The sequence below is a fragment of the Rana temporaria genome, chromosome 2, assembly GCF_905171775.1.
Source record: "Rana temporaria chromosome 2, aRanTem1.1, whole genome shotgun sequence".
Lineage (NCBI taxonomy): Eukaryota > Metazoa > Chordata > Amphibia > Anura > Ranidae > Rana > Rana temporaria.
Window position 1 is genome coordinate 20384947 of NC_053490.1, and position 16376 is coordinate 20401322.

The window sequence follows — 16376 nt, forward strand, 5'->3', positions numbered from 1 at the left end:
TGCAATTTAGTTCTAAAATACAAAAGCACGTGCAGTCAGCCCAAAGTGTTCGCTACCAAAAGTGAATAGTTTTATGTTAAAGACCCTGTACCTGGGTACTGTATATAGTGTGCACAGACTGAGGCCAGCCAAATAGGCCTTGCTACACCCTACAAAGCACACAGCAGTTTATGTAGGTGCTGGAAGCTGACATCAAGAGGCCTGATGCAATTGTGACGAAGAAAACAACTGTATAAAATCTCAAATACTGTTATTCACAGAAAATTACCTACATTTGTTTTTTTTTTTAAATACACTCGCCAATGTTCAAATTAACCAACTGTGCATTTTCTGTGAACACTTCTCAGTCCGCCTCTATCTGAATAGTCCTCTTGGAAGTACATTCCATTCTGCGACTCCTGGGTTGTACACTGGTTCTTGAGATCTGGAGAACCAAAGCTGAATCTGTCGAGATCTAGAGAACCAAAGCAGAATCTGCTGAGATCTGGTGAAACCGAAGTGGAAACTGCCGAAACCTGGAGAACCGAAGCCGAATCTGCTGGAACCTGGAGAACCAAAAGCCGAATCTGCTGGAACTTGGAGAACCAAAGCCGAATCTGCTGGAACCTGGAGAACCAAAGCCGAATCTGCTGGAACCTGGAGAACCAAAGCCGAATCTGCTGGAACCTGGAGAACCAAAGCCGAATCTGCTGGAACCTGGAGAACCAAAGCCAAATCTGCTGGAACCTGGAGAACCAAAGCCGAATCTGCTGGAACCTGGAGAACCAAAGCCGAATCTGCTGGAACCTGGAGAACCAAAGCCGAATCTGCTGGAACCTGGAGAACCAAAGCCAAATCTGCTGGAACCTGGGAGAACCAAAGCCAAATCTGCTGGAACCTGGAGAACCAAAGCGGAATCTGCTGGAACCTGGAGAACCAAAGCCGAATCTGCTGGAACCTGGAGAACCAAAGCCGAATCTGCTGGAACCTGGAGAACCAAAGCCGAATCTGCTGGAACCTGGAGAACCAAAGCCGAATCTGCTGGAATCTGGAGAACCAAAGCCGAATCTGCTGAAATCTGGAGAACTGAAGCGGAATCTGCTGAAATCTGGAGAACAAAAGCTTAATCCGCCGAGATCTGAAGAACCAAAGGGAAATTTACTGAAATCTGGAGAACTGAAGCATAATCTGCTGAAATCTGGAGAATAGAAGCTGAATCTAGAGATCTGGAGAACTGAAGGGAAATTTGCTGAAATCTGGAGAACCAAAGGGAAATTTGCTGAAATCTGGAGAACCAAAGGGAAATTTGCTGAAATCTGGAGAACTGAAGGGAAATTTGCTGAAATCTGGAGAACTGAAGGGAAATTTGCTGAAATCTGGAGAACTGAAGCATAATCTGCTGAAATCTGGAGAATAGAAGCTGAATCTACAGAGATCTGAAGAACCGAAGGAAAATTTGCTGAAATCTGGAGAACCAAAGGGAAATTTGCTTAAATTTGGAGAACGAAAGCTTAATCTGCAGTTGAGGTCCCTTGTTAGGACGTGTCCTAAAAGGTCAAAGAGCGGTCTCAGACAAGGGAATGCACTTCTGACACATGACCCGCTAGCAGCAAACATAAAAACACATCACTAGGTAACGGGGCACCGGTAAAAGACAGTACGCACCAGGAAGAACGACCTCACAAATCCAGTTTGGTGCCAGTATAAAGTCTATAATATCACATGAGAAGGCAGAAGAGACAGGTAATACACTGTGTGGCACATCAGTAGAAAATATCTTCGACACGCGTTACAACCCCAACCCAAACCCCCCCCCCACCCCTGCGTGCACTTCGACACCCTCAAAACAAAAAGTGGAAACCATTTTCTTTTTTCTGGATCAACTTTTAGAAGTTACAGCAGCAAATTGCAACATAACGTGTAATTAGGCCTTCTGACACAGAAGTGGTTAAATATACATCTTGTGGTCACTGAATTCTAGACTATGTATACAAAAATGGGGCGACCAACCATATATAGCTAAGGACGCACAAAGCATAGTAAAGTAGTTGGTAAATTTTATTTATAACTGCCTGTTTATCGTAACCTAAGTACTGAGTATTTAAATAGAATATATATCTCATATGAAAAAAAAAAAAGGCTAAAAGCATCAAGTGCTTCTTCCCTCCCTTCTCCCATTTGTATTCTGCTTGGATTCAGCTCCCTAAAAACAAAAAATCATTTCTTTTTGGGGAATATCTGGAATGCATTTTGCACCGGCCCCACCCCTATTCACAAACTTCCCGAAGAACCTTCCCGAATAGTTTGTCGTTGATTCTCATATTAATGAACATGGTTTCAGTCAGTGAAATTACCCCATGACCACAAATGCAAAATGAGAGACATGATTTCTTTTTTTCTTTCTTTTTTTTTTTTTTTCTTTAAAAATGTACAGATATTATTTGAGAGTTCAAAAACGTTGTCACTTCACAGAAAGACTGCAGGACTGGTCAAACGTTCGCTTCTAGAAAAAGATAAAATCCAAAGTGAAGTGGGTTTAATTTTTTCCCGAGAATAAAACCGCATTTCATATAACTGGCCCGCTGGTATGAGCTACTGTGGAATAAATTAGCACAAAATATATGGAAGAGGTGGACTTTTTTTTTTTTTTTGTGTTTCTTTTATAACTGTTCGCTATTACAGACATAATCCACAAGGTCAGTTACTCTCAAGAGTTCATCCTCGTCCTCCTCCGGAACGGCCGCCTCCGGCCCGCCCCCAGTCCCGTTGGGAGCCTGGCTAACGGCGGCGGCCGTAGCCTCCTTAGAAGAAGTCTGACTCTTTTCGCTTGGTTTACCGATTAAAGTTTCGATAGTTTTGCCAGGGCTTTGTCCATTAGCGGAAGGCAAATCCACCAAGCTGTAGTCCAGAGGGCTCCCGTCTTTCGAAACATTTTCAAAGTCCTCGTCCTCGTCGCTCTCTAGCCGATAACAAGGCTTCTTAGTGTTTTCCGGGACGGTGCTCGTGGCAGGTGGCTTTTCCTCCTCGGGAGGCTTGTCGCTGCTGTCCACGGGCTTTACGTCGGCTTCTTCGTCCTCGTCGTCCGTCTCGATGCGGTTCAGACGCTTTCGGATAGGTTTCTCGGTCTCTTCCTCCGACAGCTCGTCGTTTGAACTTCGGATGCGTTTTCTCAGCAAGTTCTTTTTGAGACCTCTAGGTTTTTCATCTTCGGAATCTCCAGACTTGGCGCTTGCTGGAAAGTAAATTAAAAAGAAAAAAGGTAATTATGTTGCTGATTGAGAACAAGCATGAAGCAAAAGAAAGGACAGACCTCCATTACTGCTGCAGGTCAGTCAACTCTACCAATACAATACAATACAATACTATTTGTGCCTACAAAGTGTAAAAGTGAACCTTTGTTAAATAGGGGTTGTAAAGACAGGTTTTTTTTTTTATCTTAATGCATTCTATGCCTGTGTGTATGGCTTCTGTGGGGTGTGCATGCTGGAAAAGCAGGCGACCGACTCCCATTCAGTGCTCTCAGCCAATGGCGGAGAGGGCTGACCGGAGTGTTCTGGCGGGTAGGCTACCCCCCCCCCCCATCAGAACACAATAGCTCACCAGGGGAGAGCGCTGTACTAAAGTCTGTTAAATACAGCAGCTCCGACCAGAGGCGTCAGTTTTTTCCGTTCAGGTTGAAAGAAAAAAACAAACATAGTGTGTACGAGGCTTAAAGTGATTGTAAAGTCGTCTCTTTTTTTGGGTTTAAAATAACAAACGTTATACTTGCCTGCTCTGTGTAATGGTTTTGCACAGAGCTACCCCGATCCTCCTCTTCTCAGGTCCCTCTTTGTAGCTCTGTGCCCCCACAGTAAGCAGCTTGCTATGGTGGCACCTGAACCAAGCCACAGCTCCACGAGTCCATCCCAGGCCGTCCCCTTTCTTGCCTCATTAGCTGACTGACATTGATTGACAGCAGCAGGAGCCAATGGCATCACGCTGCCTTTATTGGCGTCAGTGGGAGGAACAGTAACCCATTGTTGGCGTCCGTGGGAGGAACAGTAACCCATTGTTGGCGTCAGTGGGAGGAACAGTAACCCATTGTTGGCGTCAGTGGGAGGAACAGTAACCCATTGTTGGCGTCAGTGGGAGGAACAGTAACCCATTGTTGGCGTCAGTGGGAGGAACAGTAACCCATTGTTGGCGTCAGTGGGAGGAACAGTAACCCATTGTTGGCGTCAGTGGGAGGAACAGTAACCCATTGTTGGCGTCAGTGGGAGGAACAGTAACCCATTGTTGGCGTCAGTGGGAGGAACAGTAACCCATTGTTGGCGTCAGTGGGAGGAACAGTAACCCATTGTTGGCGTCAGTGGGAGGAACAGTAACCCATTGTTGGCGTCAGTGGGAGGAACAGTAACCCATTGTTGGCGTCAGTGGGAGGAACAGTAACCCATTGTTGGTGTCAGTGGGAGGAATAGTAACCTATTGTTGGTGTCAGTGGGAGGAATAGTAACCTATTGTTGGTGTCAGTGGGAGGAATAGTAACCCATTATTGGCGTCAGTGGGAGGAATAGTGCCTCATATCATTGGAAGGAAAAGTGCCCTAAGGGCCAGATAAATGCTAACAAAAGGGCCACAGTTTGGATACCACTGAGGGATGGTGGTCAAAAAACTCTCATTGCAACTGCAATCCACAAATCAGTGTTGCAATGCTTTGCAGGCTCATTCACAAACAAAATAATAAATGCATATTTCCTTTTTGCTGAATATATGGGTGCATTTAAAAAAAATGTTTGGAAAAGGTTGCCATTAATCTCTATCCCTGGAAGACGCCCAGCCTGGGGTAGAGGTTTAAATGGAATTTACATGCAGAGATAACATACTTGGGCTGCCACTGGTGCACTCACATCATCTATCAGTTCCTATATTCCAGATTTTGCTTGCAGCAGTAGGAGAAGATGGATGTAGTGGCTGGTGGTGGAGAAAAGGGGCGACTACAAGTCTAAAGCTCTGACACTCCAGAAAATGATCGATATTCTGACAGATTGGCGGCTCACTTAAAGAGGAAGTAAAGTCTTCCTCTTTAACTGTACTTACAAGTAAGCATATAATAAGGCTTACCTATAGGCACAGTACTGTAAACATCTCCTGGCGGCTCCCAAGTGATGTAAATCGCGGCACCGGCCAATCGTAGCCGGAGCTCGCAAACCTGTAAGTAACTTCGGGAAACGTGTCTGCCCTGTCATCGGTGTGCTGGCGCCAATCCAGGACATCGTTCTAAGGTAAGTATTTCATAATAAGCTAGTATGCAATGCATACTAGCTCATTATGCCTTTGTCTTGCAGAGTTGGAGGTTTACATCCACTTTAAGCAGCACAAAACGCTGCTGTAGATAAAGCCAGTCTAAGTATTGTCCAGATTGCAGCCATGTGATTAGAAGACCATGCCAACGTGGTCCAAGGATTGCAGCAGGCTGATTTTCTAAGCCATTTCAAAGTGAAAGCTTTTTCTTAATACCATCCAAAACAAATATCTTACGGCTGGTGCCGTCTGCTTACCGTTGCTTTCAGAGCTGGAGAATCGACGTTTAAGTACTCGTCTCATCTCCTTCCCTCGTCCCATCTCCTTCCCTCGTGCAAGGCGAGCTCTTCTCTGTGATCCATCGCTCTCGGATTCTTCTCTGTAGTTGACTTGCCTCTTCTGATTTCTCCGTGATCGCCTCCTCCTGGTTTCCAGGTAGTCATCACTGTAAGCACTGCTGTTGTCAGTCTCTGTGGTGAAAAAAGGAAAAAGAGTCGTTACACTAAAAGTGGCAGGTCTGACTCCACAGCAACCACTCACCTGAATGTCTTTGATAACCCATTAGTAATGCCTTGACAAGGAACTACTTAAAAGCGGAACTTCTGCTTTAAGCACTCCGTGCACCCTTGCATGCCACATTTAGCATGTAATTTTTTTTGATGGGAGGGAAGTGGGTGCTTTCTTTTGAGAGGGACTTCCTGTCCCACTTCCGCCTACGGGCCGCCTAGGCGACTCCTCCTCTCCCCCTAGGTGGCCCCTCCCTCTCTGCAATCTTTTGGGACACACGACAGGTCCCAGAAGATTGCCCGTCTCCTGGGAGAGCGCAGCGCGACTAGCACATGCGCAGTGCGTGCCCGGCCGTGAAGACGCAAGCTGTCACGTCCAGGTGCCCACAGCTTCAATGGAGGCGCTGAGGAGGGGGAGAGGAACGAGGCTCAATGCGGACCCATCACTGGACCGTGGGACAGGCGAGTGTCTGTTTATTAAAAGTCAAACAGCTATACTTTTTGTAGCTGCTGACTTTTAAATAAACAGAAAAGGCCTGGAACTCCGGCTTTAAGGCTGCATTCACACCTGAGCGTTTTGTCGCCTGAAGCGCAACGCCCCAAAACGCTAGAGGGGAAAAAAATACATTATTCTCTATGGAGATAGTTCACATCTCCACTACAAAACGCCTGACGCCGAACGCCTGAAGCCCAAACAAGTTCTGGATCCTTTTTCGTCGCTCGAATTTGGGCGTTTTACATTGGTGACCTGTAAAAAATTGCGGTAAAAAACGTTGCGTTTTGTCGCGGCAAATAACGCTGCGTTTTGTCGCTGCAAATCGCGGTAAAAAACGCCGCAAAACGCTACACTCAGGTGTAAATGCAGTCTTAAAGGACAAGTATAGCCAAAGCCAATTTGGTTATACTCTGTAGGTTACATAGTTACATAGTTAGTCAGGTTGAAAAAAGACACAAGTCCATCCAGTTCAACCACAAAAAAAAAAAAAACACAATACAATCCCATACACCCAACTCCATACCCACAGTTGATCCAGAGGAAGGCAAAAAACCCCAGCAGAGCATGAGATCCAATTTGCTACAGCAGGGGAAAAAATTCCTTCCCGATCCCCCGAGAGGCAATCGGATTTTCCCCCGGATCAACTTTACCTACAAATCTTAGTACTCAGTTATTTTATGTACATTTAGGAAAGTATCCAGGCCTTTCTTAAAGCAATCTACTGAGCTGGCCAGAACCACCTCTGGAGGGAGTCTGTTCCACATTTTCACAGCTCTTACTGTGAAGAAACCTTTCCGTATTTGGAGATGAACTCTCTTTTCCTCTAGACGTAAAGAGTGCCCCCTTGTCCTCAGTGTTGACCGTAAAGTGAATAACTCAACACCAAGTTCACTATATGGACCCCTTATGTATTTGTACATGTTGATCATATCCCCCCCTAATTCTCCTCTTCTCAAGAGTGAATAAATTCAGTTCCTCTAATCTTTCCTCATAGCTGAGCTCCTCCATGCCTCTTATCAGTTTGGTTGCCCTTCTCTGCACTTTCTCCAGTTCTCCGAGGTCATAGGAGAACAGTTGGTTCTGCACTCCTGTGATCCATTTTCACCCGAGTGTGGACTAAAGTCCACCGTCATCCCTCAGCCACCCCGATGCCTGGACCAGCAGCTGGCTCAACAAAATCGCTGAGAAGCTCTCACCACTTCCACAGCCTGGTGCTACAGAGAGCTGGAGACGGACAACCATGGCTCTCTGCTCAGAGCGGAGGGGGAGAACTGCGAGATCAGCAGTGTTTGATCACTCATTTCTCACTGCAGAACCGGTGGGGGACAGATGCTGGATCAGATACAGCATTATCCCTGCCAACGCCAGATGGTTCCTCGTGGATCAGTAATATTAAACCTGGAAACAACCAAGAACCGAGGGTGGCAACCCGCTGCTTCTGAAATTGATTACTTTTATCAGAAAGCTGGCTGCCCAATATAAAAATAAATACCAGGGCTATGGCATCTAGCTGCAGCCATAACCCCAGTATTTTACGTCAAAGTGACGTATGTTTACAGTTAGGCGGACAGCAAGTGGTTAAAATTTGCCACAAGACACCACAAAAAATAAAAACTCCCCACAAGCATACATCCCCTTAACATTAGTTGCCCTCTGCTACGGCCAACTGCTGGGCACTTCTGGTAACTTCCAGGTAGTGTCAGAGCTTACTCGCACCCCTTCCACGTTCTTATGGGTTGCCTTACTGGCCAGCAGGAATTTTAGGTGGGAAAGCTTTGGCAGTACTGGCAAGTGATACCCAGAAAGCTCAGCCCAGCATTGGACTGTAGAACAGGGCAACACGATCCTCAGTAGCTACATCTAGTTGACCGCACTTTATACCCCACTCTTTTTTTTGTTTTTTTAACCACTTTCTACCCGTATGACGTCCTCGGGTTGAAGTGGCTGCACCTGCAGTCATCATGCCGGTATCAACATTTTCAGCCGACGATTCTCTAGTCAGCAGAAGTGATTAGAGTGGCTGAATGGTCACATGATCACTTATGCGGGCGGCAGAAAGGGGTCCCCCTCCTCTCACCACCACCGCCCCCTTTCTCGGGGCTCTGCCGTCCAATCACAAAGACTGAGAGCAATGCTTCTGGCGGCACTACACACAGAGAGAGGAATGGACGTTCTTCCTCAATCTCTGTGACCCCAGAAGTGACGAGGATTTCATTAGTTCCAGTTTCGGCTCCTTGCTCTCGATGCTCTCGCGTCCTTCCTGGTTCCAGGTCCGTGGAACGCGAGAGCATCGGTTTCTAGTAAGTCGGAAACACATGCAGTCAAGTTATACATTGCCTGTTGAAGCTTTGTTTTGGTACGCACATATTTATAAGGGGCTACTGTTGGGGGGGCTAGAATAAACTTTCAAAAACTGTACTGCTTTATTTGGAATTGTTTTCTTATATGTGACTGCGGACGCTATAACAAGCAAGGCTGAGTGGTGGATAGTGCAGTATCAGTGACGGATGGTCAACATGGATCTATGCCCATTTTTCCTTACCTCTGGTAAGTGTATCCCCGAAAGGGGAAGGTCTCCCCCCCCGCGTGGTGAACAGCTTTGGGTGAAAGGAGCACTGTGTACTGATGGTCTATTTCATTTCCATCTACATCACTACTACCATCTATACTTCAAGAAACACTAAAAGGCAAACTTTTTTTTTTTTAAATAACAAAACATGTTATACTTACCTCCACTATGCAGCTCGTTTTGCACAGAGTGTCCCCTAACCCTGTCTTCTGGGGTCCCTCGGCGGCTGTCTCGGCTCCTCCTCGCAAAAGCTTTCCACCTTCATGCGAGCGAGCATGGTGGAAAGCTTTTGCGAGCGCGCTCCCGTGATACAGCCGCGGGCATAGCCGCCGACTGTATCACTCGGCCCCGCCCCCCGGCGCGCCGCGTCATCCGATGTGATTGACAGCAGCGCCAGCCAATGGCTGCGCTATCAATCCGTCCAGCCTAGCCAATCAACGGCCAGGCTGGGAATCGAAGAGGATCACATGGACACGCGGGACTTTCGAGGGGTCAGGTAAGTAAAACGGGGGTTCTGGGGGGGGCGGTACAGTCGGATGTTTTTTCACCCTAATGCATAGGATGCATTAAGGTGAAAAAACATTTACCTTTACAACCCCTTTAACATCTATAGAGGATTTTCAAATGCGGGTTTGATTGGAGCGCTGCTACAGCACTATTTTTGGACTCTGGGACTTTCATAGAGTTTCTTTTGAGTTTTGAATATTACTGTTTTGTTTATATACATGTGTGTGATTGGTTCTTTTGAAAGAATACAAAATGTTCTGATTGTGAAGCCACCACCTTCTTTTGTTATTCATGATGACCATATAAACAAATAGAGCTGCTCATGCTATGAAGGATTCTAGTAAGCTCAATGTGATACCAGCATCTGTGTCTGTGTTACGTAGGCTCCATTCACACCTAGGCGTAGGGCGTACAGGCGTTTTTACAGGCGATTTTTACTGACGTTTTTGTCGCGCGTATATGCGCGTTTGCGCGCGTTTTCGCACAGTGGCGTTCGACGTTTTTGTACTTTGTCTTTTTCCATATTAGCCAATAAGAAAAATGATCATCCCTGACATCACTTGTTGCTCTCCTAGGAATTTTTTATTCCTCTTCCTGGGATTTCAGCAACACAGGCGTCAAAACGCTTGTACATGCGCGTGTTTACGCGCAATACGCGCGTATCAGGCGTTTTACATTGACTTCAATGTAAAAAAAAAAACGCTCAAATACGCGCATATCGCGCGCTAGGAGCGACAAAAAAGGGTCCGGAACTTTTTTGAGCTACAGGCTACAGGCGTTTAGGCGTTCAGATGTGAACCATCCCCATTGCCTTTCATTACTTTTCGTCCCTCTGGCATTTGTGCGCGTCGCGCTACAGGAGTAAAAACGCCTAGGTGTGAATGGAGCCTTAGGCTCCATTCACACCTAGGCGTAGGGCGTACAGGCGATTTTTATCGACGTTTTTGTCGCGCGTATATGCGCGTTTTCGCACAGTGGCGTTCGACGTTTTTGTACTTTGTCTTTTTCCATATTAGCCAATAAGAAAAATGATCATCCCTGACATCACTTGTTGCTCTCCTAGGAATTTTTTATTCCTCTTCCTGGGATTTCAGCAACACAGGCATCAAAACGCTTGTACAAGCGCGTGTTTACGCGCAATACGCGCGTATCAGGCGTTTTACATTGACTTCAATGTAAAAAAAAAACGCTCAAATACGCGCATATCGCGCGCTAGGAGCGACAAAAAAGGGTCCGGAACTTTTTTGAGCTACAGGCTACAGGCGTTTAGGCGTTCAGATGTGAACCATCCCCATTGCCTTTCATTACTTTTCGTCCCTCTGGCGTTTGTGCGCGTCGCGCTACAGGCGTAAAAACGCCTAGGTGTGAATGGAGCCTTAGAGATACACGAGCGTGCTTTTCCCGCCATTATACAAGAGAGCTGTATTTGTGCTTTTAAGCGTTCTTATTTGATTGACAGGCTTCCGACGGTCGCATACATCGTGTCACGATTTTCCGAAAGTAGCCGAACGTCGGTGCGCAGGCGCCGTATAGAGCCGCACCGACGTTCGGCTTCTTTCGGCTACTCGTGACGCGATGTATGCGACCGTCGGAAGCCTGTCAATCAAATAGGAACGCCCAGTCCCGAAGACCATACCCGGAAGCGGCAGAGAAGATCGCTCTCTAAAACGGTAAGTACTGCTTTGATTTAAAAAAAAAAAACACCCGATTCCCCTTGACAAAATGAGCATGAATCTAATGTTAAAAAAACTATTTCGGGTGAACTCCCGCTTTAAGCACAGTTATCAAAGGATACATGATTACAGAAAAAGTTATTACAAAACAGTCCAGATTCTAAAAGCAAACCAAAAAAACGTCTCACCTGACTCCCGGCGCTCCTCATCAGAGTCGTCATCATCATCGTCGTCGTCATCATCCGAATACCTTCTTACACGCTTCCTCAGCCGCGTGCTTTTCCTCACTGGCCGCTGGTAGTGCCTCCGAGGCCGCCTTGTGCCGAAGTCGCTGTCATTGGACTGCTGGTCCTCATCGCTTTCTACGTTTTCCTCAGAGACGACAAAATCTTCCTGGGAACTAGGATTTTAGAGAAAGTACAGATAAGGACAAGCCAAAACGTCCATATAATACCCAAAGATTATGTTCCACGATAAATATACGAAGGCAGGAAGTGCGCAACATTCATTCACTGACCCTTCACTGATCCGGAATTCATCTTCACTCTCGTCTTCATCAAGGTTGCTGTCACTGTCCAGATCGTTAAGTCGCCGACGTTTCTTGCGACGTGCGACAACTCTTTGCGGCCGTTTTGCTTCGGTCCCTTCTGTTCCTTCTGTCCCTTCTGTTACTTCTGTCCCTTCTGTTACTTCTGTTCCTTCTGTCTTTTCCGTCCTTTCACTCGCCAAAATGGTGGATATGTCTTTGCCGCGATGACCGATGATATTAGACATGTCTTTTCCATGGCCACCTCCACCTTTATAAAAAAAACACACAACAATAATAATAATTAACATTCTGAATCATCCACCAATCAACATGACACAATACCAGTCATGATTACATGGCATTTCTTAACAAGATTTAGGAAAATTTATGAAATAACGCAAAGTATTTTCTGCAAAAAATTAACTAATCTGCCTGGTTGCAACCCTCTGTAGAATGTACATAAAGCTGGGTAAAAGCACTGGCCAGTAGGAATGACTCCTGTGCATGGGTGGGAGTGACGTCATCTCACGCTGGCCAATCAAGATAGCCGAAGACTGGGACAAGGAAGAAGATGGGGACTAGATGCCGGTGATCTGCCGATATGGTTCCAGCTATCGTGAAAGTTCCCGCGCAGGCGCAATCTGATCTGCCGATATGGTTTCCGGCTAATGAGAAAGTTCCTTAAGGACTGCGCAGGCGCAAACTTGCCGACGGAAATCTCTGAACCTCGGCCGGCATCCAGGACAACGTGGATTTCGAGGAAAGTGGCCAGTCGGCCTCACTTCGCTCGGACGGCTTGCTCCGCTTGCTCGGCCTCCTGGCTCTTTTTTTTAACATCCTCCAATCCACGGGGATGTGAAAGAATGAGCCTGGATGCCGGGCGAGGTTCGGAGTTTTCCGTCGGCAAGTTTGCGCCTGCGCAGTCCTTGAAGGAACTTTCCCGTTCGGGGAACCTTAAGGACAAGTCATCGGCACCAGCGAGGGACCTCTCGGGTGTGTCGGACTGTTGGAGCACAGGTGAGCATTCTTGCCTTTAGTTCCATTTTAAAGCTCCATTCACACACTTGTAGGACTCCAAAGTTCCCCGACTTTGGGAGCAACTTGAATACAACTTTGGCTTCGACCAATGATAATGGACAACCATTGTATTAAAAAACATTCGGCTACGACTTTCATGCAACTTTTGAGGGTGAAGTGAAAGGCCCTCAAGTTACATGAAAGTCGGACCAAAGTAGTGCATGAACTACTTTGAAGTCGCTGTGACCAAGTCATACATATATGAACGGTTATCAGAGGAAAACATGGGGAATGACTTGTCATGCGACTTTGAGGACCACAGTCACATCATGACAAGTCGCACAAGTTTGCATGGAGCCTTAATGAATGCCAAAAATGCATGCAAAAATAATTAAGAAACAAAATTAGAATTGCTGTCAAGTTAATGCCGGTTCACACAGGGGCAACCAGACTTGCAGCGCGACTTTGCAAAACGACGTCAGCGCGATTTGGAGCAACTTAAAGTTGCCTCCAGGACAGGCGACTTTGGCTGTGGCCAATCACAGAAAAATCAGCTCTGTGGGAAGGAGGGGTTTGCCTGAGTAAACTCTTTTCCTGCAAGAGCCGGTTCACACTGGGGCGACTTGTCAGGCGACTCAGCCACCTGACAAGTCGCGTCCCATTCTATTCAATAGAACCGTTCTAATAGGAGGGACGCAAGTCGCTCCGACTTAGAAAAAGGTTCTTGTACGACTTTGGGGGCGACTTGCATTGACTTCTATACAGAAGTCATTTTGCAAGTCGCCTCTAAAGTCATCTTCAGGACGCCTTGCCAAGTCGCCCCGAAGTCGTGCCACCCCAGTGTGAACCGGCTCTAAAGTTGCTTCAGTTAAGACAGTGATCCGACTTTGGAGGCAACTTCCATTGAAATCAATGGGTACAGATTGCCTACAAGTTGCCTTGAAGTAGTACAGGAACCTTTTCTGAAGTCGGAGCGGAGTCTCTTGTCGCGCGACACAAGTCGGATCCCACGTCGCTGTAGTGTGAACCGGAACTTAATGAACGCATACAAATGTTGCTAAATTTGATCCGGTGATCTAGGGTTTAAAGTGTTACTAAACCCAGTAATATGAAAATAGTTCATCTGCCCCCCCACAGTGCCCACAGCTTATAAATCCTCTTTTTACATTAAAATACTGCCACTATATACCTTTTTGGCTGATCTGTATACCACGGTTACATGATAACCTGCAGAATTTATCCAGAGCTCCGAGTTCAGGTAGGAGGAGATTTCCACTATAGGCTGTATACACACCCACATGTGTGATGCCAACATCACGTCACCTACCTAGCTCTGAGAACAAGGAAATGTTCTCTCCAGCAATAGAGACTAAACGGAGCATGTGTAGGTTGGCATGTGTGTGTTACTAGCCAGATCACCAAATGAAAACAGAAGAAAAAAGCCCAAAAAAATAAATAAGCTCATGCAGCCACATCTAATGATTGGCAAGCTACAATATATTTTTTTGGGGGTAGAAAACTGCTTTAAAATTACCTCTGGTCATACTGTGGTGAAAATGATTATTTGAACCCAGCCGGGTTCTACCGCCCCTTCACGTCACGCCCCCCCGCTGTCTTTTGGGAAACACTGTTCGCAGGTGAGAGCGGGGACCAGTGACAGCACGCCTCGCTACTCGCGCATGAGCAGTAGGGAACCGGGCAGTGAAGCCGCAAGGCTTCACTTCCTGATTCCCTCACTGAGGATGGTGGTGGAAGCAGCCGAGGACCGAGTAATTGCTCAGCCTCATCTGCTGACATCGCGGGCGCGCTGGACAGGTAAGTGTCCATTTTTACAAGTTAGCAGCTGCAGTGTTTGTAGCTGCTGGCTTTAAAAAAAAAAAAAAAAAAAAATCGGGTGGCCCTCTGCTTTAACCACTTCCTGACAGCCGTACGACTTTATACGGCCGTAGTGTGGTTCTTAATCTGAGTGGTCGTCTATATACGGCCTCCGCTGCTCTGGGCCACTGGGGGGGCGTGCGCGTGCCCGCCGCATCACTGTGTTGCCGATGCACGTGCCTGGTGGCCGCGATATCCGCCAGGTACCCGCGATCGGTGGTTACACAGACAAGGACATGGATCTCTGTGTGTAAACACACAGATCCACGTCCTGTCAGGGAGAGAGGAGACCGATCTGTGTCCCTTGTACATAGGGACACAGATCGAACGCCCCCCACCAGTCAGTCCCCTTCCCCCACAGTTAGAACACTATGTAGGGTACATATTTAACCCCTCCCTCAACCCCTAGTGTTAACCCCTTCAATACCAGTCACATTTATACAGTAATTAGTGCATATTTTTAGCACTGGATCGCAGTATAAATGTGAAAGGTGCCAAAAATGTGTCAAAAGTGTCCGATGTGTCCTCCATAATGTCGCAGTCCCAATAAAATAAAATAAAAAAAAAAATCGCAGATCGCCGGCCTTACTAGTAAAAAAAAAAAAAATAATAATAATTCTGTCCCCTATTTTGTAGGCGCTATAACTTTTGCGCAAACCAGTCGCTTGTTGCGATTTTTTTTTACCAAAAATATGTAGAATAATACGTATTCGGCCTAGACTGAGAATTTTTATTTTTAAATTGGGATATTTATTATAGCAACAAGTAAAAAAATATTACATTTTTTTCAAAATGGTCGCTCTTTTTTTTGTTTATAGCGCAAAAAATAAAAACCGCAGAGGTGATCAAATACCACCAAAAGAAAGCTCTACTTGTGGGGGAAAAAAGGACGTCAATTTTGTTTGGGAGCCACGTCGCACGACCACGCAATTGTCAGTTAAAGCGACGCAGTGCCGGAAGCTGAAATTTCACCTGGGCAGGAGGGGGGTATATGTGCCCAGTAAGTAAGTGGTTAAACCAAGCTATTTTACTAGCGATTTAAATTGCGATTTAAATCAAATCCCCCCTGCCCCTGATATAAAAAGAGTAATAAAATTTCCTCCTTTTCCTGCAGTTTTTATAATCGTCTCTGCAACACGAAGGTGGGGTGTATTGATTTCGAAGTAGAGAATGAGGGCAAAAGAATGTATGAAAATGTCTGTGTCCCTTCTGTGTAATAGGTCATTAACCACTTACCGACCTGCCACCGCCATTATACTGCAGCAGGTCGGCTCGTTCCCACGGACCGTCGTAGCTGTACGTCGGCTCCTTTAAGCGGGATAGCAGGCACGTGTGCTCGCGGCATCGTGGGTGCGGATGCTCGGGACCGGCGGTCGCGCTAACCGCCGGCCGTGAGCAAACGTAAACACACAAATCCCTGTTCTATGAAGGAGAGACAGATAGTGAGTTCCTAATAGCTAAGAACAACAATCTGTCATGTTCTCTAGGTCACAAGTGTCAAAGACAAGACCCGCGGGCCGAATCCGGCCCTCCAGGCCATTTCATGTGGCCCTCGCACCTCCCCTGCAGCTGCAGGAGAGCTCCAGACCTTCTCTGGTCCTCCTCCAGACCCTTACTTTCTGCTTTCAAGCAATGCATCCAGCTTCTTCCCAGCAGCAGCAAAAGGAAAGGGGGGTGCACTGTGATGTAATGGAGAGTTGGGGACTAAACTACTGATGTCGGGGTGGCTCTTGTCATCTAATGTAAGGGGAGGGAATGCGCTGGACATCTAATCTTACAGATGCAACCGGCCCTTTTGAATGACATCATAATGCTGATGCGGCCCACAATGAAATTGATTGACACTCCTGCTCTAGGTCATTCCCCTCACCCTACAGTTAGAACACACAGTCAGGGAACACAGTTAACCCCTTGATCGTCCCCTTAGTGTTAACTACTTCCCTGC

The 16376-nt window shown here is 46.6% G+C and overlaps 1 protein-coding gene across 1 annotated transcript in view; it reads right to left on the reverse strand.

The window, feature by feature from the left end:
* Positions 1–2019: 2019 nt before the first annotated feature.
* RSF1 (remodeling and spacing factor 1) overlaps positions 2020–16376 on the reverse strand; it is an 88518-nt gene continuing 74161 nt past the window's right edge. Inside the window, exons 13-16 of the mRNA XM_040339951.1 lie at positions 11528–11807; positions 11199–11410; positions 5517–5729; positions 2020–3211 (exon numbers count right to left, since the gene is read on the reverse strand). Coding sequence (XP_040195885.1) covers positions 2640–3211; positions 5517–5729; positions 11199–11410; positions 11528–11807 — 1277 coding nt within the window. The 3' untranslated portion in view covers positions 2020–2639. The remainder of the gene's footprint in view (positions 3212–5516; positions 5730–11198; positions 11411–11527; positions 11808–16376) is intronic.